At 36.9% G+C, this 24,101-nt stretch overlaps 3 protein-coding genes across 4 annotated transcripts; all 3 read right to left on the bottom strand.

Annotated features, from left to right (window-relative positions):
- Window positions 1-2,509: 2,509 nt before the first annotated feature.
- LOC118561071 lies at window positions 2,510-8,229 on the bottom strand. Its single transcript, XM_036132857.1, has 2 exons — window positions 7,140-8,229; window positions 2,510-5,401 (listed from the first exon to the last, which is right to left on the bottom strand). The coding sequence occupies exons 1-2, from the start codon at window positions 8,079-8,081 to the stop codon at window positions 5,393-5,395; spliced, it is 951 nt and encodes a 316-aa protein (XP_035988750.1). The 5' UTR covers window positions 8,082-8,229; the 3' UTR covers window positions 2,510-5,392.
- Window position 8,230: 1 nt separating this feature from the next.
- Window positions 8,231-9,296, bottom strand: LOC118561073 (the record flags this gene model as incomplete). The annotated part of the gene is made up of 1 exon (XM_036132860.1): window positions 8,231-9,296. A coding segment is annotated over exon 1 (1,056 nt), but the record flags the coding sequence as incomplete, so codon positions are not given.
- Window positions 9,297-11,761: 2,465 nt separating this feature from the next.
- On the bottom strand, window positions 11,762-20,505 carry LOC118561072. 2 transcript variants are annotated; one of them, XM_036132858.1, is made up of 12 exons: window positions 20,495-20,505; window positions 20,364-20,459; window positions 14,465-14,573; window positions 14,264-14,364; window positions 13,917-14,189; window positions 13,553-13,646; window positions 13,354-13,421; window positions 13,017-13,268; window positions 12,858-12,920; window positions 12,357-12,488; window positions 11,932-11,994; window positions 11,762-11,845 (listed from the first exon to the last, which is right to left on the bottom strand). In XM_036132858.1, exons 3-12 carry the CDS (start codon window positions 14,571-14,573, stop codon window positions 11,777-11,779), a joined length of 1,224 nt encoding a protein of 407 aa, XP_035988751.1. In that variant the 5' UTR covers window positions 20,364-20,459; window positions 20,495-20,505; the 3' UTR covers window positions 11,762-11,776. The 2 variants fall into 2 exon arrangements, with proteins under 2 accessions (XP_035988751.1, XP_035988752.1); XM_036132859.1 differs by lacking the exons at window positions 11,762-11,845; window positions 11,932-11,994; window positions 20,364-20,459; window positions 20,495-20,505 and having other exon boundaries at window positions 12,202-12,488; window positions 14,264-14,365; window positions 14,465-15,181.
- Window positions 20,506-24,101: the final 3,596 nt, after the last annotated feature.

The raw sequence follows: 24,101 nt of genomic DNA on the forward strand, positions 1-24,101 counted from the left end.
GCCATTTTTATTGGCATTGACCAATATTTGTGGAAAATACATTGATTTCTCCATTTTACAAACTTTTAAAAAATCAGAGTGTGCAACTTTCAGAAACCTCAATCACTTGGTCTAGTAAAAAATTCACCTTCATGTTCTAAATAATCTGGAATTGATTTACTATTTCCTCTTAATATATTATTCAGTGTATTCCATAATTGTTTACTATCATGTTTTATTGCTAGAATAAATATGTGTGTGTGTTTGTAGAGATCCATCCATGATCAAATCCTGTCCTCTGTTGGAATTTTTACATGTATTCCATACAACGCCACATTAAAGCATTAGTGTATATATATATATATATATATATATATACACACACATGGATGCATACATATATACATACAAAATTATTGAAGTGGACTTCTAAGTTTTAATTGTAGACCCTTTACTTAGACTATTAATGGTAAGAGTTGTTGTAGTTGCAAAAACAAGCCACGAGATGGAGCCCTTGCTTCATTTTCTGAAAAGCTCTTTACAATAGGTTTTTGTCAAACTATCTAAATAAATATTCCTATTAAATCAACGGTTTGCTCTAAAATTCTGAAAATATTCATGAATGTCCAAGAGTGTTTTATCTAACCACACGATTTTTTTGATGGTCATTAAAAAAATGGATTCAGAGAAAAAAAAAATTAAACCTTATAATCTTGTATCATTAATTTTTAAAATCTTGTAAATTGGTCAAAATCGCCTGGATTTTTACCAAACTGAAAGACATGGTTATTCTGGCTGTGCTTTACAGATAGAGGCCATTTTTATTGAGATTGACCAATATTTGTGGAAAATACATTGATTTCTCCATTTTACAAACTTTTAAAAAATCAGAGTGTGCAACTTTCAGAAACCTCAATACATGCAGTGAGAGAATTGTTGCACCTTATTCAAGGAATACATCCTGAAAATCTGAGCTTGTTACACCACACAAGTGATTTTAGGTGAATTTTTGAAGTTTTCAAGTTTTTTTCCACACTTTTGGAAATAGGCCCCGCCCACTTGTTTCAATAAATACCATATTTAATACTTTAGTTAAGGGCAATGTCTGGAAGGGAATGAAGAAGGATTGGTAAAAATCCGATCAGCCATTCTTGCGTAGTAGATTTCTTGACATCACAGCGCCCCCTAGTGATGGACGATCCTCAAATGCGGGTCACATGTGCAAAATCTTATTTGGACTATGGGTTATGAAGGACATGTCAAAATCTGTTATGGTTTTACAATAATCAGCAATTACATTTAGAGCTAGCTAGCTAACAATCACTTATTTTAGCGTTACTTTTCGAAAAAGTCAAAATTCAAAAATCCGCCACGATAACTTTTTTTATTTGTCCATGACACGCTTATATATAAATTTTTGCGCGGATTGCACAAAAAATGTAGGAGGAGTTTAACAAGAAAGGTTTAACCTTTGTAGCCATGTAGCGCGAAAACTAGCTGGGAAACGAAGGGTGTGCCAATTCCCTTTATTTTGCAGAATCATCCAATAAACAAAGTGCCATCAAGTTTTTGAGTGTAGGACCAGTAGTTTGGTGGTTACAGGCGTAAACGCATTGTCCTTTATTATAGCGCCCCCTAGTTGTTGAGGGGTCTGAATTTCTGGGTTTGAGTAGGGGCGCACGTTCTGAACTTAGATACCTGATCCAATTGATTCGTTACAAATCCGCGTGGGCTCCACAACGCGTTTTAATTCCGTAATAATAATAATAATAATAATAATAATAATAATAATAATAATAAATAATTTAAAAACACTAGAAAAACAATAGGGTTCTCTGCTCACAGAGCAGACGAACGGCATAGCCGTTCGCCTGCGCTGCGGGCTTGGAACCCTAATAACTAGAACTGCAAGCAGTTATTAACGGGTTCCAAGCCCACGCACCGCCCCCTTTGAGCATGTTCCTGGACTTCAGCGTTCAACACCCTCATCGCACAGCATCTTGTGGAGAGTGGTGAGGACAGCAGAAGGGATCATCAGGGCTTCTCTTCCCTCCATTAAGGACATTGCATCCCAGCGCTGCATGTCCCAAGCACATATCATCATCAGAGACCCCTCACACCCCCACCATGGACTGTTTTCCCTGCTGCCCAATGGGAAAAGGTTTTGCAGCATCCACTACAGGTCCACCAGGTTCTGCAACAGCTTTTTCCCTGTTGCCATCAGTCTGTTGTACTGTACTCTAAACTGGACTCTACACCATATTTGCACATTTTCCTCATTACCTGGCATTACCAATGTTGCCCAACTTTTATTATCCTTTTAAAAAAATACACAACGTTAATGCATTTTTGCACAAATGCCTTTTGCATCATTTTTGTACATAAACAACAGTTGAACATTTTTCTACACACTGTCTCCTGCATTGTTTACATTTTGATCACTGTGCCAAAGCCTTTGGTAAATACATTTTGTCAGAAAATGTTATTGTGCACAAAATATCAATGGAGGACAAATTTGTGTATTTGTTTCACCACAATTTTATTAAAAACAATACAAACAATGTAAAGAAGCACAAAAAAATAATTCAGTAAAAGATACAAGTAAACTTAACACATTTGAGCAAAATTCCGTTTTTCCTGTGTCCTGTTTGGCATGGTGGCAGTTAGAATTGTTGTCTGATTGCCATTGAGAGCCGAACAGTTTTGCTTTTACCAGTGGAACAACATATGACTTTTACCATAAAGTTGTTATATACACTTGGTAAGGAGATGCTTTAAAACAAACAAAACGTTTCCAAAAAACTTAAATACCCAAATTGGAAAAAGTATCACTGTAAACATGCAAAACATTTGAAAATTAAAAAGCAATTAAAACAAAAACAAATAATAAAATTTGGAAAAAATAAAAAAAAATTGTGAGAAAAAAAATGTGTCAAAAGTTGTCTTAAATAAATGAGAAGTACACAAAAGATTTCAATCTGTAAAAAGATTTAAAAAGTGTAAATTTTAAAAAGTAATCAAAAATTGAAAAATGTGGCACAAAACGATACATTTGCAAACTTAAAAAAGTTGCAAAAAAAAAGACTGAAGTAAAAAAATTAACAAAAATGTGCAGAAAAAAATGAAGTTTAGAAGAAAAAAAAAAAAGCATAAATGTGAATACAATATACAAAAATAAAGCAAACAAAAATCAAGAGTTATCAAAACCTGTGGAAGCAAATGTGACTGAAGTAATTTGTTTATGTAATGTGTGCAAGTTGGTCTTAAGGGACCCTTATTCTTGATCAGCTATACCTATTTTGTATCCAAGTATGGCAATTTTTTGGTTAATTGAATTGGTGTTTCTTCTCTGTTGTTCTGTTCCTTCCATTATGTGTGTTTATCATAGGTTGGCATTTTTTATCAATGATAAAATTGGTAGGCAGATCTATTCAGGTCAATAAGGTTTTTGGAGCACAAAAAATATTGACTGTTGTTGAAGATATTAGAAAAGTGAATACAGTTATATTTTTGTTTTATGGGTCTGAGGTTGAATGTATCAGAACTTCATGATATGCGTTTTACCTTTTTAGTAATGATCTAAAAAGGGGGGGGGGGTTGCTTTCTGCATATCTAAAATATAAGATTATTTTTGGTCAAATGAAAGTCATGAAGATGCTGTTGTGGTAGCTGTAGTACGTCGGTATAACTGTAGCACTGACTGTTGTTGGACCAAAGTCCTTAATGTAAATGTGGTCGATTAAAGTCTCACCGTCAGTTGTTGGTGTGGTTACTATTTGATTGTATAATCTTTGACCCATGAAATCCAGTATGGAATTAGAAGTCAGAGCATTGTCATTGAAGTCACCCAGAACAATCTTTGGTCCAGAAAGGGTATCGAAAAGGCTTAAAGCAGTACCCAAGCGCATCTTAAAATGAGAGATGTTATATGATGGTGGACGGTACAACAGTAACACGTTGTAGTCATGAGGTTGTACATTAAATACAATTGCTTCTAAATCATCATACTGTACATCAAGAATATTACAAGCAATTGTATTTTTGTAGAAAACACCAATACCACCATGATTTCTATTTTTCAAGCTGCAAGTGTTAGCTGTGTCAATGTATGATTGGGATCTTGTTTTGTGTTTGAATATCCAACCTGGCATTTCTACAAAGTTGAGCGGTTTATTGTCTTCAAGCCATGTCTCTGTTAGACATATTATGTCTGTATCCAACATCTTAAGGTTACTTTTAAGATCTTTTATATGATTTGGTAACCCTTGGATGTTGTGTAGACTGAGAGATAGATTGCTGTTGGGCACTGGGTTTAATGAAGGGCTAATGAAGCTAGTCATTACTTTTAGATTGTCTTCTATGTCAGGCTTTGCATAAATTGCAGTGGGTTTGAAATCTTGTATGACAAGGTTGTCAACTGATTTGACTCGACTTAATGCTACATAAGCTTGGCCAGCAGCAAAGATTTTTTTGAATGATACCACAGCTCTGTCTAATGTTAGGCCTTGCACCTTGTGAATTGTGCATGCCCAAGCAAGTCGTAATGGAAACTGTCTTCTAATGCCTCCAGTGTATGCCAATTTGTCTTCATCTTGATGTATTGGAGTTGCATATTTAAGTTCTGGATCAGAACAGGGGAATTTATGTCTAAGTTTTGTACCTATTCTCTTGTCATCAAAGTGTACATAAATCGTATGAGCAATGCGTTTTTCAGAAAACTTGATTTGAATTACAGTACCAAACACTCCATTAACCAGACCGTCTGAAATGTCCAAGTTTTTGATCAGCATCACTCTAGCTTTTGTCCCAACACTTAATAGTTTTTCCAAATATGTGTTTTCATGAGTAGCTTGTGTTTGAGATAATCTAATACAAGTACCTGTTTGCTGATTTTTTTTGAAGTCCTGTGCTTTAATTTGAACAATGTCTGTGCAAATCTTGTGCAGCATGTTAAAGTTATGGGTATGCACGTCAGAATTTGTTGCAAAAATGTGAAGGTCTTCTGTAAAGTCAGACGTACCCGTTTCACGTTGTTTCAATAGTCTTTCATCATTTTCATTGAGCTTCATGCCTTTTTTGTGTTTCCTAATGCGGTTTAGTGTCATGGCAAACTGTTGATGCTTTTGTCGAACAATTTCAGTTAACTCAATGTGTGTAAAAGTGTTATGCCATAAGCAGAAGCCAGCCTCTTCTTTGTAAAGAGGCTTCCCTTTGACAGGTGGCAGCTGAAAAAAATCTCCGACAGCAATCACTGAAACATTACCAAAAGGTGAAAAGTCTGATGATTGTTTTATTTGTCGCAGTCTACCGTGAATGTATGTTAATATCTTGTTGTCAACCATTGAGATTTCATCTATGACTAGTATCTGCAAATTGTGTAAGTTGGCTCTCAATGTATTTATTTTCTCTTCCCTTAATGGTTGATATGGTAGGGAAATTTGGTTACCTATTGCAAAACTGTTATGTATTGTGGTTGCATTTATGTTTAATGCAGCAACACCAGTTGGAGCAGTTAGCAAAACATGAGTATCATCTGGATAGTCTGATAGTCGTGCAAGTATTCTGTTTGATTCATAATACACCGCCTTTATCAAATGCGACTTTCCTGTACCTGCTCCTCCAGAAATGAAAACATGAAATGGGTTAGGGTTTTTTCCATTAACCTTATCAACGCACCACTGTCGTATCTTGTAGAACACTTCAGCCTGTTGTTCATTTAAAGAACGCATGAGTGATTGGCCTTCCTCGTGTGTGATGTTTTGCTTTCTGAACTCTACTGCAAAAGGTGTTTTTTCTACTGGTTCAAGATCTGGAATTTCTTCCCTTTCATCAGGGTTTTTATTGTTGTTTAAAGCACTTTCTGCTTGGCATTCCAGTCGATCTAATTCAGACTCAGGACACAAGTTAGCCCAACCATCCTCCTGAAATCCATGGTCTTCGACATGATCTTGACAGTGTTGCAATTCCTCTGCTTTAATTTCAAATTTTGATCTGTTATGTTCGACAACATCTTTGACAGGTTGTATTTGTTTGGAAGCAGTTGTAAAGGAACCTTCAGTATAAAACTCTTGGAAAGTTAAAAAAGCTGATGGTTTAATCTCATCATTTGAGTAATAGGGCAAGAACAACTGAAGCAAGCTTTGATAATGTTTTTCAGGCTCTTGTGTTGGGGAGAAACGAGCATATCTGACAACAGCTGCATCTGACCTGGTCCTTTTTTGAACATAGCCACATTTGTTATCAAGTGATATAACAGAGGATTTTTGACTTTTGGGAACACATCTGTATTCAGAGGCAAAGGTTGCTAAACACATGTCTCTAAATTCAGGTGTTTTGGGTCTATTTTTGTATCTATCTGTGATATTGGTCATCCATATCTGGTTATTGGTTGGGTCAAGGTTTTGAGCCCTGCTCTGTATTACACTGAGTGGAAGGCTCATTTTAACAATGTTGTCTCCTGTTGGCACAAAAACCACTTTCCTTGATCCTTCTTTCAATCTCATGTTTGTTACTCTGTAAACACTTTCTTGAGCAGAAACCTCTCGGTTGTGTAAGAATATGCTGCCCAACTTGTTTAGGGATTCTTTTGCTGCCAAATTACCTTGATTTTTTATTTCATTCTGGGCATGTTTTAACAATAAACCCATTTCCCTTTCAGCTTTTGAAATGTATGAAATTATATAAACCACACAGGCATAGGCATCACAGACAAATTGAATGTCCATATTTGCATTCCAGCAACGAAGAAGGTCTCTATTGTATTGGTTAACCCACACATCATTTACATTGCGTTTGTGGACAACACTTAGTTTGTGTGCAGTTAATTGATAAGCTTTTTCAAATATTGATTGATTGACGCCAATGGAATCGAAAAGATCATCAATGGTGTTATAGGTTGCATTTTCATTTGTCAGTGCTTCTTTAACTTTGGCCATCATTTGTTTGGCAACCACGGTTTCATCTGGTGGCGCTTGACTTTGTAGTTGTTGCTGATCTGTGTTAGGCTGGTTTTGTTTTTTAGCTGATGTTTTTTTTGAATTTTTACAAGAGACATTTGGCTGTGGTTTTGAAATAAAGGTTTGGTTACTAGGTGGTCTAGGAAAATTGAACCTACATGGTGTGCCCTTCTTTTTACAAGTTTTAGAATGTTTTCTGCTGTGCATCTGAACACTAGAGACAACTTCATGCATGGGGTCACTTTCAGGTGGAAGCTCACATGTCACATATTTGTCAATAAATGTGATAACTTCTTCATTGGTGTTTACACCAATCTTAGGTGACTCCACCCAAAAAAGGCAGTGTGTGTGACAACTGCCACGTTGCTGGAATTCTACTCTGTAAAAGTAATCAATGACCTTTCCAATGGGTTGAGCTGGAGACATTATGACTTCTTTTAACAAACAATGAAACCTATGGTCAAACATTCTAGCTGCTGTTACAGGATTATTTTTTAACAAGTCACACTTTTGGGTCCATTCCATGTCAGCAATATTGCCTATGACATTGTCTGCATACATAAATGCTTCCATAAATTCTGGCCAGCGTAAATCAGCAGAAGAAAATGACATAAAGAATGTGGGAATTCCAAGGGTTCTCACCATGGCCATCAAGTCCTTCTGAACACCTTGCCAAAATACAGGTGTGCCTCTAATTGGTTTCAAAAACTTGTAGCCCATATCATAGTTTAAGAGGTCTTTCAAAAAGTCTGGGTTGTTAGATGAAGATGACGCAACATCAGTGTTATGCTGTCCCTGATATCCTTTTCTCAAAGCTATTGATACATTGGAAACCACTTGATTAATTTCAGACAAGTATTGTGCATAGAAAATATATTCCAAATTCTTTCCAAATCTGCCATCTGCATTTAATATTCTGCTTTTTAGATATTTAGCAAGTGTAATTCTGTGATCTCTCTGTTCGTGGAATGTGCCTGTTCCTTTTGGAAAAAGGACAGGAAAACACTTTGCCTCATTAGCAATGTCACTGAGCAATCTTACAGGGCTATTTCCTTCAGCAGGAGCAACAGATAAAATACTTTCAAAGTGATTGTCCAGAATTTCTTGTGCAATGTCAACAGGTTGCAAGCATGTATCCAAATACATTCCATGGTGCTGGTTATCAGTGTAATGTTCTGGAACATCAACTGAGCCACAAGCGGGCTGGCCAGGCCCAGAGCCACAAGCGGGCTGGCCAGGCCCAGAGCCACAAGCGGGCTGGCCAGGCCCAGAGCCACAAGCGGGCTGGCCAGGCCCAGAGCGCCACAAGCGGGCTGGCCAGGCCCAGAGCCACAAGCGGGCTGGCCAGGCCCAGAGCCACAAGCGGGCTGGCCAGCCTCTTCAATTGTAACCTTTTCCAACGGATTAGACCACTCGTTGTTGATATGTACATCAGTGTACCACTTGTTCTGGGCTTTTAAAAAGTTCAGAGCATTATGAACTTTTTGCGTGTTCACATACTGATACTCATAGTGACCCTTGAATGTTAGTTTACGTTTTAGTTTAACTCTAATCATCAGATCTTGATCATCTAATCTTGGAAGAATATTACAAACAGCATCACTGCTTGATGGCACGCATGTCACAGGCCCATGAACCCCGTTTTGGCCTCCCTTTGGTAAAGCTAAAAGCTTCATAAAGGGAATGTGTTGTGCAATCAAATGTTGTTCTAATGAATTTAGTGCATCAAGTTCTTCAGGAATAGGATCTGGGTGGAGATTATTTACAGCACTGTCTTCTGGTACTACACCTCTAAGAATCTTGTTATTGCAGGTGTGACAAATCCATAACATGCTTGCAGTGGTTTTTTGGAGATGGCAATTTACTTCACAAGAATTTCCACAAGTGTGGACATATGTATAAGTGATGCATTTCTTCGCTACAGATTCTGCCAAAGCACTTTTTCTGTATTGGTTTAAGTTACATTTTACAACTTGATGTTTAAACAATAACTTGTGGCAAACACAACAGACATAGGTTGGACCTGACTGGACTTTTATCTTAAACTGATTGATAACAAAGTCGATGTTGTGTTTTTGGAGGAATATAGTATTCCTTCTTTTACCAACAGCATCTTTAATAGATATAGCATGATCGATACTGATATTATACAATTCCTTGTGGTAAAGTTTTATTCGTTTACGATGGGGAGAATTGTTTCTATACCTTTCAACATTCATGGCTTGTAACTCCAATTTAGATTCTTTACTCATGGATGCATAATGGTCTTTGCTTCTCTGTTTGACAGCTTCTTTAAAGTCTGTTTGATGTTTATATTTATATACATTTATACCTTTGCTGTACTGTTTCATGTTCTCCTGAAACTCTGGATCATTGCTGTTTCACGGTCTCCTGAAACTCGGGATCATTCGCATATTATCTTTGCTGTACTGTTTCACGGTCTCCTGAAAACTCGGGATCATTCGCATATTATCTTTGCTGTACTGTTTCACGGTCTCCTGAAACTCAGGATCATTCGAATATTATCTTTGCTGTACTGTTTCACGTTTTTCCTGAAAGTCAGGATCATTCGCATATTTATCTTTGCTGTACTGTTTCATGTTTTCCTGAAACCCTGGATTATTGGCATACCTGTTTTTGCTGTATTGTTTGACATTTTCCCTAACCATAGGATCATTGGCATATTTGTGTTTTTTGTATTGTTTGAGGTGTTCCCGAAAACTAGGGTCACTAGCATGCTTATCTCTACTGGACTTTTTAACCTTTTCTTTGAAATCTGGTTTTGTTGCATAGTTCTTAACACTCTGTTGTTGCATGCAAGTTCTGTAGTCTTGGTCTTTGTCATAACAGTCCTTGATTTTAGTCTTCTTGATCTGTCGGTGTAAGTCATCCAAATTGTACCTCTTTCTCTTTTGTCTTTTTTCTCTTGTATCCCCTTTTTTACAGCTTGTGATTTTGTCTTTGTTAAGGGTATGGTGTTTTACATGACATGAAGTGAAACCGATACACTCATTAGAGACTTTATCTGTTACACAGGTTATGGGTTCATAATGACAATTGTTGTAATGATTAAGGTAGAGTCCCTTGCAATGGCCATCTGTGTTGTTGGAAGGATATCTTAACCATTTTTCGGAAGTATATGTGTATATGTCCACATGAAAGAAATCTGCCGCCGCCTGAATTTCCACTTCAGTGGCCCAAGTTCCCACATACTTCATTTTTGAAGCAGTTACATATTGTTGCACAGATGTGTACTGAGGTCTAATAATTTTTGAGTATATCTCTGGATTTGCAAGCATCTGTTTTACAATAGCATAACGAACACACCTATGCTTTTCTTCAGATCCAATAAAAACATAGGACAGAGCACGGAAAAAGCAATTCCCATCTGACCTTATACTTGTGGCTGCACAAGGCACAGGTTGATCTACAGTAATGCTGGAAACAGTCTCCTCTTCCTGAAAACTTGGGACAACGTTAAGCTTTGTGCATATTCTCCGTTTTTCAGTCAGTGTCAGTGGACTAAATGTGAGGCTGTTGCAATTACTTTGAGACACTATCGTCACAGAGTCATCAGTTACATGACCTGGTTCCAAAGAAACACCGTGCATATTCTCATCTGGGCTTGCTATATTTGCAAAACTGTCCTGCAATGCTACACTGTCAGTATCCATTCCACCAGTCCTAGCAGAAAATGTTCCATCACTAACAACCTTAACACCAGTAGCTTCAAACAAGTGGTATGCATTATGCAGCTCATCATTGCCACATAAAGACTGAACTAGGTTTGTGATGTGCATGTTCAATGAATCAACTGTGGCATGGTGTGCAAGAATACTGGAGCCATTTAAATCGAGACCACCATCATCACCGCGTGCATGTGGATCAAAGACCGAAAACCCAGACTCATGCTTCAAAACTGCACATGTGCTGTTCATAATTGTGATTAGGCAGGCGTCGTTGTCATCGAGTGCTCTTTGTAAAGCCTTATCTAGAGGCATAGCAACATTGGCAAGATCCCGATCATATTCTTGGATGTTAACATGTCCAGTAAATGTGTCTAAATATTGTAGGGTGAATGTGTTTCCGTCCAATGTGTATTTTGTGGGTAATTCCCTGACAAAAACGTATCCACTACCATTGACATCACTAATCATGCCATGCTGCTTCATGAAAGTGTACATTTTATCACCATTTAGCAACAGTCTATCAATATCATTTGTTGACCAGGTTCTTGCATTGTGAATGGCATTAGTCATGATAGTCAGTAGTACTATTGGTGGCACACTGTTTTGATTTATTTGAACCAAAGTAGTCATGGCCCTGGTGAAATGAACCTCTTGTAATTAGTGTGTGATCAGGAAGACTTCTCTTACCGTTTTTGGTGACAGTTTCCCCACCAGCCACTAGTCTGTCACAGCCCTAATACAAAAACACAAGGGTACAATTAGAGTTGGGATAAGAAGTTTATTTAACTTCTTTGCTGGTATGCTCTGTTTGTGTGAATCAAGTTAAACATGTTCTGTACACAAAGTTAAAACGTTTCATGTATCCATGTATACAGTGAGACAACCCATGATTGAAGCTTAAAGTATTTATGGCTAAATCAACAAATACGTACAAATTTCCCTTTACAAATAAAAACAATATTCTTTACTTCATTATAATATTTTTTCTAGAAGATCAGACGTCTTCTCAACAATTTGCTTTTTTCATACATGACATTCCTTCAAATTTTAACAGGCAATTAATTTAAAAAAAAAAAAAAAAAAAAAAAAAAAACAGTGCCAACAATGTGTTTGGGACCAAAAGTATACATTATGCATGTTAACACATCAGGATTACCTTTGTTTTTGAAATGGTGCAGTTGGATTCAGCTCCACCGAAAACTGCTCCAATTCTTCTTCCACCTGTAAATAATAGGAAACATTTTATTACAAATTATGATTTCATTGAGAAACAATTGACAATCTTAAATAGGTTAACAAATACTAGCCTGTAGATGTGGTGCTTTCTTTGGTGAAGCACAGCTTTGATGTTGGCTTGAAGTTGGAGAAGCCTAAAGTTCAGAAGAAGTGAAGAATAATTTCATGTTTTATTAGCCAATTTAGAAAGTGAAACAAAAATATGTATACATGTCATAGATATAGTGAGTTAATACATCACATAACATTAAAGTATTTATGTCTAAATGAAATAGACATGAATTTCACTTTACAAAAAAAATATGACTTACTTTGTTATATTCCTTGTTCTAAATGATTAAAAGTCTTGTCAATAATTTATACTTTAATACATGGCATTCCTTCAAATTTTAATAGCCAATTCATTTAAAGACAGTGCCAAAAATGTTTGGGATCAAAATTATACATATTAACACATTGCACATATTAACAAAACACCATTCCCCATCAGTATTACCTTAGTTTTTTGAAATGGCGCAATAGAAGCATCTCCAAAAGTTGGTGTGTTGCCATCCCCCAATATTTCCAGCATTTCACCATCAAACCACTTTGGATTGAGCTCCACAGAAAAGTCCATTTGTTCTTCCACCTGTAAACAATAGCAAACAGTTTATTACACCTTATGGTTTCAGTAAGAATATAATTAAAAAGTTTAAATAAAAATTAGAACAAGATCCTGGTAGAAGCGGCCGAAATTAGTTTTCTCTGTAGTGTGTCTGGGCTCTCCCTTAGATAGGGTGAGAAGCTCAGTCATCTGGGTCTCCTCCTGGTGGGAGGAGACCCAGACTGAAGACACAGGATACGCTGGAGGGACTATGTCTCTCAGCTGGTCTGGGAATGCCTTGGGGTTCCCCCAGAGGAGCTGGCCCTATTGAAGCTCCTACCCCTGCGACCCGACCGTGGATAAGAGGAAGAAGATGGATGGATGGTTAAATAAAAATGTTTTACAAATACTAACCTTTAAATGGAGTACTCTCTTTGGCGAAGTACAGCTTTCTTGTTTACTTGAAGTTGGAAAGGTCTATAGTTTGTCAGAAAAGAATGACAATCATAAATCTAATAAATAAATATTTATAATACATTCAAATGTTAAGTCAAAAACAGTAAATTACTTTACCTTATTGTGAGATCCGACAATGTTCCATTCAAAGGGATCTTGTGGGGCCACAACTGGAACCTCAGGTGTACAAAGCAACTTTGAGACTTTTTCAGCAGTTGGCTTGGGAACCTGCTCAAGCATCTTTGGAGGAGAGCATGACATGGTGGGCATCACCTCCGTCTCTGCAGTTGGCTTGTGAATCTGCTCATGTGAGGCCTCATATATTGCTTTATTTAGGATTTTCATCCCATCATCGTCACTTAGGTGTACCTTTTAACAAAATAAAAACGGTACATATTAATAATCAATTAATTTTGTTAAAGTTATACTTTATAAAACTTTTTGAATTCATTACCCCATCTCTGCTCCACAGGTGCAGTTTTCTCATTGGAAACAGCTCAGCAACTGATTTGTATGAGACACCTTGAAATGCAGAAAATAGACAAATGTTAAATACTTCTTAAAATAGTAAGTTACAAATTGAGGCATTTAATTCAGAAATACTTAAAATGTGATATTTTTACAAAGCAAAAGGCTATATTGTCAGTATTTACCCAATTGCACCGATACTCTGTGGAATTCTTGTCGTAAAAGAGACTGAACCTGAGGATCCACGTTTAGTCTTGGAGGGAAATCCAACACAAACACCTTTAAAAAGATATAAAGTAGGAAATTACTTAACAGTCCCTAAAACAATCTTATAAACATTTACATTTATGGTATTGTTATGAGAACCGTACAGAACACTAAATCATACCCGTGCCTTTAAACACTTTAGTTATATACAGTGCATGTTTTTATTAAAAACGTCAAGCAATTGTTTTACTTGCTTGCATTTATGGTGCTACATATACTTGTATTTTTTGTTACTAATTTACTGCTTACAAATTTGTATCATAAACCAACACAACAGCTTACCTTCGGAAAAAGTGTGCAAACAGTTGTTAGGAGCTTTTTAAACTGTTTCCCAGCTTCACTGACAACGGTGCTTCTCTTCAAAGTGTTGCTTGGAGCTAACAAACAGACTAAATCAGGTATTCGTGGTATCACAGCATTCAAGATTTCGGTTCTCAGGTCCAACGCTGCTCCTCCAGGAACAGCCAAGAATCCAAAATAAAGACTCTCTTCTTTAATAGGAGCAAATCCATCCACAATAGCCCTTAGATGAGAGTCTCCGATAAGAAAGACAAACTAAAAGAAATACAAAATAGTATTACAACACTGCTTATTATTATTAAGTCAATGTATGTGTAAAATAAACTTACTTTCTTGTCTTTTGATTCTGGTGGAATGACCAGTTTGCAGGTATTGTTGGCAGAAGAGGTCGGCCAAGGTCTACTTCTATGCCGCGTTCCTGTTCCTTGACCTTCCAATCAGAAAACAACAAATATTTTGGTTTAAGCTTGTTAAATCAACAGTATGCAACCAAAGCACAAATGTCACAAGTATCTATTAAACACACATACAAGCCACAAACGTGCTTTCTTGAACTTTGATTTCGACATCCAGTGGTTTGGGGTCTTCCATCTTCCTTTTAAAGGCTTGTGTACGGCGAAAACCTTTGCCGCGAGGCATCTAAAAATAAAGAAAAATAAGGTCAGCATACTATAAACTACAACAACTTCAGTCTGCAGCTACCTGGGCCAGCAGATGGGCCAAAACCACAGAGACACCTGAAAGTCTACCACAACCTGTTGGCCTGCAACCACAGATAGTGGAGGTTAAATGTTTTAAAAACTGTAAAAAGGAAATCCCCATCCACTGTAAAACTGGGGGACATTGTTGCTTTAAACCGACATGTTGATGAATGTACATTGTCCTAATTGAAGTTAATAACTTAAATATTAAATTTTAAGCCTTTCTTCACCACACTGAAACATCTCCAATTCATTTGTTATTTTGTTGTTGTATCAAACAGCTCCTGCAATTACTTTGATTACTTAAAGAAAACAAAAAATATATCCCAGAAATGAGTAAAGTAACTAGTAAAAGCTGTAAAATAGGACAATGACGTTTGTAACTTTAATTCTAGTAGATAATGAATTAAACACAATCCTCACACTTAAATATTTCTCCAATATACTAAGAAGCTCGAGAGTGTGAAGCAAAGCTTTAAAGATGAATGTCTTTTTATGTCATTTTATGTCAGAGCCTCCACGGGACCCACTAGAACATGGGGACAAGTAAAAGTGAAACACAAGAATATTCTACAAAATGGTAGCTTTTAATTATTATACTTTATTTTAAAAAAGGCACTTGTTATGTCAAGAGATCCAAATTTCAGTGTCATTCCTTAGACACGGGAAGTAAAGGACGCATGCAAACTGGGAATTTTAACACAAAAAAAAATCTTTATCCATAAAAAATTAAACTTTTCCTTTTCCAAGTCATCCACAGTTGACACGGTAAAACTGTATTGCTCCGTGTCTAGATAATCCATCCATAATCCATTTCTAATACAATATACGGCTCGACAGGAAGCACGCCTTTCAAAGTAAACTAAACTTCACAATAAAACGGCCCGAACAAATCTTACTGAATAGGATAAAAATAAAAAGCAAACATCATACAAATAACTTAAATATTTTAGATTTATGGCTCCAACACCACTTTTTCCTCTTTAAAAGCCACTGTTAAATGATGTGTTTGTCTGTTTATAACAGCCACCAAGAAAAATCTCTCTACAATTACACTGTCGCGCTGTGCTAAATTATCCTGTCTATTGCGCAATACGCGATTAATTCGAAAAACTCTGCAAACCCAGCAAACACGTCCAGGTGGGGCCCATGTGGGCCTCACTTGGGCTAGATGGGCTTCAGCTGGGCATGGGCTCAGGGTGGGCTGTGTTGCTGGGACCCATGTGGGCAGCCCATCTACTGCCCACATGACTCATGTGGGCAGTATGGGCTAGACCAAGCATGGGCAATAGGTGGGCTCCAGTTGGGCAGCCCTTACAAATTCAAAATGGTCAAATCAACATGTTACAGCCACTGAAAGGTCTCCTTTTTTATGCTATTTTATTTATTTATCTTTAATAAGTAAAAGTCTTTAATATCACATTAATCCAGCCTAGATCATGCATAAATTATTTAAATAATTGAAATTTAAATCACTTCACAACCTTTCAGTGAAGCGGCTGAAAATTTTGAGATGTTTTTGAGATGTTTCACAATAAACTGGATCAATATTCTAAAAGTTTTTAATGTTTCTTCCTTTTTTGTTTTCACACAGGTGAATTCTACTTTCATATTGATACACTGGAATTAATGTCAAACCAAATACTATATGTGCTTTGTTATTTTATTACTATATGTATAGCGTAATGATTTTGTACACTTTTTATCTAGTTAATTCTGTTCTAACATCATCACGCTGTGGATTTAGTAGCTTTTAAGAGCTTTTTTTTAAAAAAAACATGTTTTTCTAAGATGTCTTGCAAACGAAGGATGCTAAGAATTTAGTATTTCATGGCCTTTATTAACAAACTTTAGAAGGGGATATAAATTACCACAATTCTCAATTCAGTCACTAGGGGGCAGTGAACACGAGACAGGGGAACGTTTATAATGTTGATATTTTAATAATTTCACAACTAAATTAGTATCTTTTACGATCACCAAAGCTAATTAAACAAATACAAAAATGGTCTGTAACAGAACTAAACCTTGGATCGTCCAGGATCATCGATAGTCTTGCTAACAAAACAGTTATATTTCAACCGGAAGTGGATTCTGACCACGCTTAGCCGGAAGTTAGCAGGCGCCATTTTGTGCACATAGCCTACCGTGTTCCGGCGTCATTGGAAGGATGTTTTTTTTTTTATCCTTGCAACGAAGACGGTTTTGGACGACATACAGGTAAGAATGCCTCTACATCTAATAAATACTGGAATACAGGAATACTTTAGAGAATTCTAGGGGTTTGAGAGTATCAGCAGCAACAGAAAAAGCCACAGTTGTAGGTGGCCACGACCGCAACGTGGTTGAGGACTAGGCCGAGCCAGCTGCTACCGCCGTCGGCTCGGAGCTTCGGCTCTGCGGCACATTCTATCATCTTAAGGGAATCAGAGCTAGATTTGCACTGGCTGGTTAGTGTATTTCTTTCTTTTTTTTTTTTTTTGGCAGTCGGTATTTGACCGAAAGTTAAAAAGTGCCGTAAGTAGACCACAACGCCGACCGTTTTCTTTCACTTTGTTTCTTAAAATGAAGTCGCTTTTTTAGCTCTCAAATAAGTGACGATGCAGTGTATATAACCAGCTGAAATCCCTCCGCCTTATAATGCACACATTGATGTAGTCACCTCTGTGATGCGATATACTCAAAACAAATCTAGCTTCACTTAATGGACTTAGATCTGTGATTAACCCCAGAACATTTTTTCTAACCAAATCATTCGCAGTTGTTGGTTGGAGTTCATCTGCTGTGTTTAACATAGCTGAAAGTTTCTTTTTTTTTTTTTTTTTATTATTATTATTATTATTATTATTATTATTATTATTATTATTATTATTATTATTATTATTATTATTATTATTATTATTATTATTTATTTATTTTTTTTTAGAAATAATGTCTTCGGAAGCAAGCGGGAATTCCGGTCTTTAAAGCTGTTTGAAGTTATATTTGGTAAATGCATAAAGGATAATTAATAACTGTAATATAGTAACTTTTGTCAAGATACATTTACACTCATTTTTGGCTATTGTTATTACTGAAATGCCATTTCAGTCATGCTAGAAAGCTTAATTTAATGTAATTGGGATATTAAAGTAATCAGTTTTTGGTGAATATCACTTCAACATGGTTGACTTTACAATCCTTGCTGAGAGTGTTGTTGGCACGTGTGAAGTGACCGTAACATATGTTTCCTGCAGGAGCTTTAAAGAAGAACAGCCTAACCAGCCAGATCACCAGGAAGGATGTGGAGAGGGCAGTGTAAAATGGCTGATTGGATCACCACCAATCACATCGTGAAGTTTGCAGACGACACAACGGTGGTGGGCCCGATCAGGGATGACAACAACCAGGACTACAGAGAGGAGGTGGAGCAGCTGGTGGGCTTGTGCAGAGACAACAGCCTGACCCTGAACGTGGAGAAGACGAAGGAGATCATCGTCAACTTCAGGAAGAACCGGCCTCGCCATGCTCCACTGCTCATCAACAACTCAGCTGTGGAGGTGGTTAGCAGCACCAAGTTCCTGGGGGTGCACATCACGGACAACCTCAGCTGGTCTGTGAACACCACGTCACTGGTGAAGAGGGCACAAAAGCGACTGTACTTTCTGCGGAGGATGAGGAGAGCCCGCCTGCCCCCGCCCATCCTCACAACCTTCTACAGAAGCACCATAGACAGCATCCGGACCAGCTGTCTCTCTGTGTGGGGTGGAGGCTGCAGTGCCGCCGACTGGAAGAACGTGAGGAGAGTGGTAAGGACAGCAGAAGGGATCATCGGGGGTCCTCTTCCCTCCATAAAAGACATTTCATCCCAGCGCTGCATGTCCCGAGCCTGTAACATCATCAGGGACCCCTCACACCCCCACCATGGACTGTTCTCCCCGCTGCCCCCTGGGAAGAGGTTCCGCAGGTCCTCCAGGTTCTGCAAAAGCTTTTTCCCTGCTGCCATCAGACTGTTAAACTGCTGTTGAACTGTTAAACTACAACCCACAAACTGCACAACATTTGCATTTTTTGGATCATTGCAGCTTCATATAGCATTACAAATGCTATTGGACTCCTAGTCTAAAATTGCACAAATAAATGCATTCATGCACAAATGCCCTTACACAATCCAATCTGTACATAAATAAAGTCTTTTTTGTTACATTTCAATTGTTTGTATACTGTATACTTAAAATCTACTGTTTACTTCTAAATCTCTGCCGCACCTAAAACTGTAATTTAACTTCTACTGTGATTTACAAAAGCTGTATGAAACAAAATTTCGTTCTGTACGCACTCTGTGCATACCGAATGACAAATAAAGTTGTCTAAGTCTAAGGGACAGGGGAGGCAATAGACAGGCCAGACAGGTCCGTCCTTCTCCCACTAGATCCACTACTCGCTCAGCCGAAGAAAATTTGTTATGGGACCATTTTTTTTGTCTGTTCCATTTTTTTGTCTTGTATAAAACTTTCATAATCTGTATCATATTGTGTGTATTATGCATCTGTCAAATACATATGCTTTTGAAATAATAAAAACCTTGAACAATGACATGGCATTTTTATTTATATAGTGCATAGAGGCAACTCGCAGTTGACTGCATCAAAGTCTTCACAAGCAGAATTTACAAAAAATAATACATATTACAATAATAACACAAAATGACCCACTCCAAAATTAAATAGCCTGTAATAATAAAGGATATACAGTGTAGGACCCATAATCAGCCGAGGGTCCCATGTGGGTGAAAACTGGGTTGCCCATGTGGGCTTGCCCACAAGGGGCCACCATGGAACCCACTGACAAAACTAGCTGGGCCCCAGCTGGGCAGCCCAGCTGGGACCCACTCACCAGCCCACATCCAACCCGCATGGGCCCCTCATGGGTGTGTTGGCAGGGAATTATTCTTGCATCTTCCGCGACAGGTTGCTGTTGTAAAAATGGACATGGCTACGACAGACTTCTCCATCTCCTCCGCCTATACAGCCGTGATCTAATCCTGTTTACATGAAATAAGCCTGTTAGCGAGCAGGTTTAAGCTGGCGCACATGTTGCTATGACAACAAGTGCAGGAAGTCAAATCGTCAACAATGAAATCCTGCTAACTGAGTTAGCGACGTACGAAGAACGGATCCCGGGAGCCTGTTTGACCTCCAGCAAGAACACGGCGGAGGAGTTTTTTGAATAGGGCTTGGGCGTCATGACGTATTACTTTTCGGTGGCCGCCATGTTGACTGTCTCCGCTACTCAGACTACTGCCTATGACTACCAGGCCATATTTTAATTAACCAAACAGATATTCAAGCGTTAAATCTTCACATTCTTCTAGAAGTTACTTTACTTTCACAGAAAGCTCCAACTTACAGCATTGGTGCTTAAAGTTAACAACGCTTCAACTCAGACCAACTAAACCATGTAACCTTTACCGCGTTGTGTCCGAGTGGGGGAAGGGTGAGGCTTTGTTTACAAACCAACACGCGGTGTTTTGGAACGAGGAACGGACCCGAAAAATCTACCATACCTCCCTACATAACAGAAAGAAAATATCTAAGCAACAACACAACAATAATTTTTCTGTCTTTAAAAAGTTTGTTGTAGCTGTGCACCCTGCAAGATTTTTTCATTAAAAAGGCAGCAGTAAAAGCCGATCGTAACATGCACTACGTGACAATTGCAGACTATAATATTGATCAAATTCACTTACCTTTACAATTGTTCCACGTTCTTTGAAGAACCTTCAGAAATGCTGATTCTTCTTATGCTCAAGGCTGGATAATCCTTAATGCTCAGAATGTTGTCGCTGTAGAGAATGAAACGAGAGGTGTAGTCCTTCACCTTATAACGGCCGTCGGCTTCCGGTTTCTTCTTCTTCTTCTTCTTCTTCTTCTTCTTGTGTTTATTGACGGTTGGCAAACAGCTTTCCGGTGTGCATTACCGCCACCAACTGGTGAGGAGTTTGGGGCAAAATGGCCCTATTGCCAAATATACTTATGTGTATGTATCTATATGTCTATATCTATAATATTAATTTACAGATGGTAAATCTTTCTAATTATTACTGTTATTAAATATTTAAATAAATATTGATAACATTTATTTTTTTACTTTTTTACGAATATCTACGATATCAAAATTTAAGTTTCTCCTTATTAACATCTCTAACCAAATTCCTTCTTTCTTCTTCATATTTCTTACAATACATCACTATATGTTCTAGTAGCCAATTCATTATTTATTCTCTTATTTACTTTGATATTGAAATCTGGAACATAAAATGCAATACCTAACCCATCACTCACACTTTTAGATGCATCTTTATATATTTGAATATAGCCATAAAAACTATTAACATATTCCTGTATCAGTTTATGATTAATATTACCTTCTTTTTTCCTTTCTAACCATATCAAATCTACTGTAGTTTCAGGTTTGATCCAGGGAGGGATTACTGCTTCTTCTTCTTTTGGTGGTTTTATTCACTATGGACCAGAAAACTGTTTATGGAGTCTGTAATGACTCAAAGACACCTCGAGAACCCCACAGTCTGTGTATGGACGGATAAACTTGCTGGTAGAGCACCCCCATGGAGGACTTTAAACAAGCTTCCAAATAAGAAGCGAACCGGTGATCTCCAATGGAGAATTTTACATGGAGCCATCGCTACAAACTCGTTTTTATCGGTTATTAATCAGGGTGTTTTAAACGAGTGTCCTTTCTGCAGTCTGTCTGAAAATGTTTTTTATGTTTTTATGGACTGCACAAGACTAAAGACCGTTTTTGGCCTTTTAACAAATGTTTTTAGTCTTTTTGGCACTGTTTTTACAACTTCTTTATTTATTGGAGGAGTGTGCCAAAACAAAACTAATAAGGCAAAGGCCCGACTCTTAAACATTTTAATCAGTAAGGCAAAAATGGCTATTTATTTGTCCCGTAGAGACAGACTGCAGGGGGGACCTCACCTTGATGCTGTGGCTCTGTGGAAGTACAACACGAAAGCCAGGATTCGGCTGGAGTTTCACTTCCACAGAGCCACGCAGAACATGGAGGCTTTTATGCAGTTGTGGGGTTTTAACAAGATTTTATGTGTAGTGTCTGAAAGAGGAGAGCTTCAATTTAACAAGCTCCTTATTTAAGTATTTTATGTAAATGACACTTGTTTTTAACTAAATTGTTTAACTGTTTGATCTCTTTTGTTAATAAAGTTTTGTTAAAAGTCAAAAGTCTTCTTCTTCTTCTTGTGTTTTATGGTGGTTGGCAAACAACTTTTGGTGCATTACTGCTAACAACTGAAATGGAGTGTGGATCGGGATTGAACTAGTCCAATATCCTACTATTACTACACAAATAAGAAAAACAAAACAAAACAAAAAAACCTAAATACTCTTTATCAAATCAGTCTTTTTGAGAAATCTCAATAATAAAGAATAACCCTCTGATTTAGAGTCCACGTCTAAAAGGTATTTTATATTTAACTTTAATTTACTGTTTTGTAATCTATTTACCAATTAATTTCTCTCAATTACATATTTACTGCAAAATAATCTAAAATGCTGCACTGTTTCTTCTTCAAAAGAAAAATAAAATTTTCCTGTAGCATTTTTCCCTATTTTAAATAACATGCTATTTTAACCTGCATGACCAAAGCGTAATCTTGATATCACCATTTTCTCCTTTCTTTTCCTTGATGTGTTTCTCATAAAGCCCACTTTTCTTTGATAATAAAACCATCTTCCAGTTCTTTCTTCTTCCCACTGTTTCTGCCATCTTGCTTTAATCCTTTTCTTAATTACTGATTTTATTTCACCTTTACTAAATGGAACTATCATATCAATTAGAAAACATTTACTTACTTTTTTTGCATATTCATCTGCCATCTCATTCTCTTTTATTCCAATATGAGAAGGAAGCCATCAAAAATAAACTATTAATAATAATTTCTGAATTTCTACTAATAAATCAGGTCTACTGTTTGAATGATTGTGTTTAAATGAATATGATTCTGAGTCAGAGCAAACTAAACTTCTTAATGGTGTAATTTCTTCAATCCATCCTAAGGTCTTTACCAACATGATACCAAACATTTCTCCTGTGCAAATTGAAATTTCATCACTGATTCTTTTACCTGGTTTAAAATTAAATTGTGGGACTACAAACAAAACACCATTCCTATTATGTGAATCTTCTGAAGCATCCGTAAAAATGTTTACATATCCATAATATTCTTTGTCTATATATTGTTGAACTATAATTGAATCTGAAATATCCTCTTTGTTTATAAAACAAAGTTAGATCCGTATCAATTTCAGGCAACATAGATGGATGAAGAACTGTTTTACTAACATTTATTTGAGATAGTTCAAGATCTATTATAGTAGAATCTGCTATCCATCCAAAAGAATTTAATTTTTTCTTCCCTTTTTCCCAACTTGGTATTAGAATTTCCTGACATGGATGAGTTTCACAATGATTCTTTAACCGAAACCAGTAAGTGGAAAGTAATTGTAATCTCCTCAACTGTAGTGGCATTTCTTCCATTTCTACTTGTAATGCTGATGTTGTTGGTGTTGTTCTTATGGCCCCTGTGCATAATCTCAATGCTTGATACTGAACAATATCCAATTTTTAAGTAAGGATACTGATGCTGAACCAAAAGCAATACATCCATAATCAAAAACAGACCTAATCAAACCTGTATAAATTGATTTCAATGCCTTCTTCTCAGCTCCCCACTCATTCCCGACCAAACACCTCATAACATTTATAACTCTTTTGCATTTATCAATCATCTTCTCAATATGAACTTTCCAAGTAAGCCTTTCATCCAACCATATACCAAAAACTTTAAATTGGTTTACCCTTTCCAAGTCATATCTATAAATTTGTAACTTTATTTCTTCAGAAACTTATTTCCTTGTAAAAAGCAAAACCTTTGTTTTATCTACAGAAATATTGAATCCCCATCTAAAGGACCAATCTTCTATTTTATTAATGGCTTCTTGAACTTTTTTAATGATGAAACCTACATTTAAAGAAGCGTCCATTTTATTTTCCACATCTTCAAACATTATCATTAATCATAATAAAAATAAATAATGGAATAACTATGCTTCCTTGGGGGATACGATTTTCAACATAAATATTTCCTAATAATTGGTTTCCTATTCTTACTTGTATAGATTGATTATGAAGAAAATCCTTTATCCAGTTGAACATCGAACCACCCACTCCCATCTTCATTAATTTGATCAAAAATCCTTCCTTCCACATCATATCGTAAGCTTTTTCAATGTCAAAGAAGATATCTACCACATTTTCTTTATTAACTTGGGCCTTTCTAATTTCATGTTCCAATACCAGAACAGGATCCATTGAATTTCTACCTTTCCAGAATCCTTTTGTTTACGGTGCAGTGTGCACCCGCCGCATCCGGCAACCAATTGTA

The sequence above is a fragment of the Fundulus heteroclitus genome, unplaced genomic scaffold (assembly GCF_011125445.2).
Source record: "Fundulus heteroclitus isolate FHET01 unplaced genomic scaffold, MU-UCD_Fhet_4.1 scaffold_551, whole genome shotgun sequence".
Taxonomy (NCBI): Eukaryota; Metazoa; Chordata; class Actinopteri; order Cyprinodontiformes; family Fundulidae; genus Fundulus; species Fundulus heteroclitus.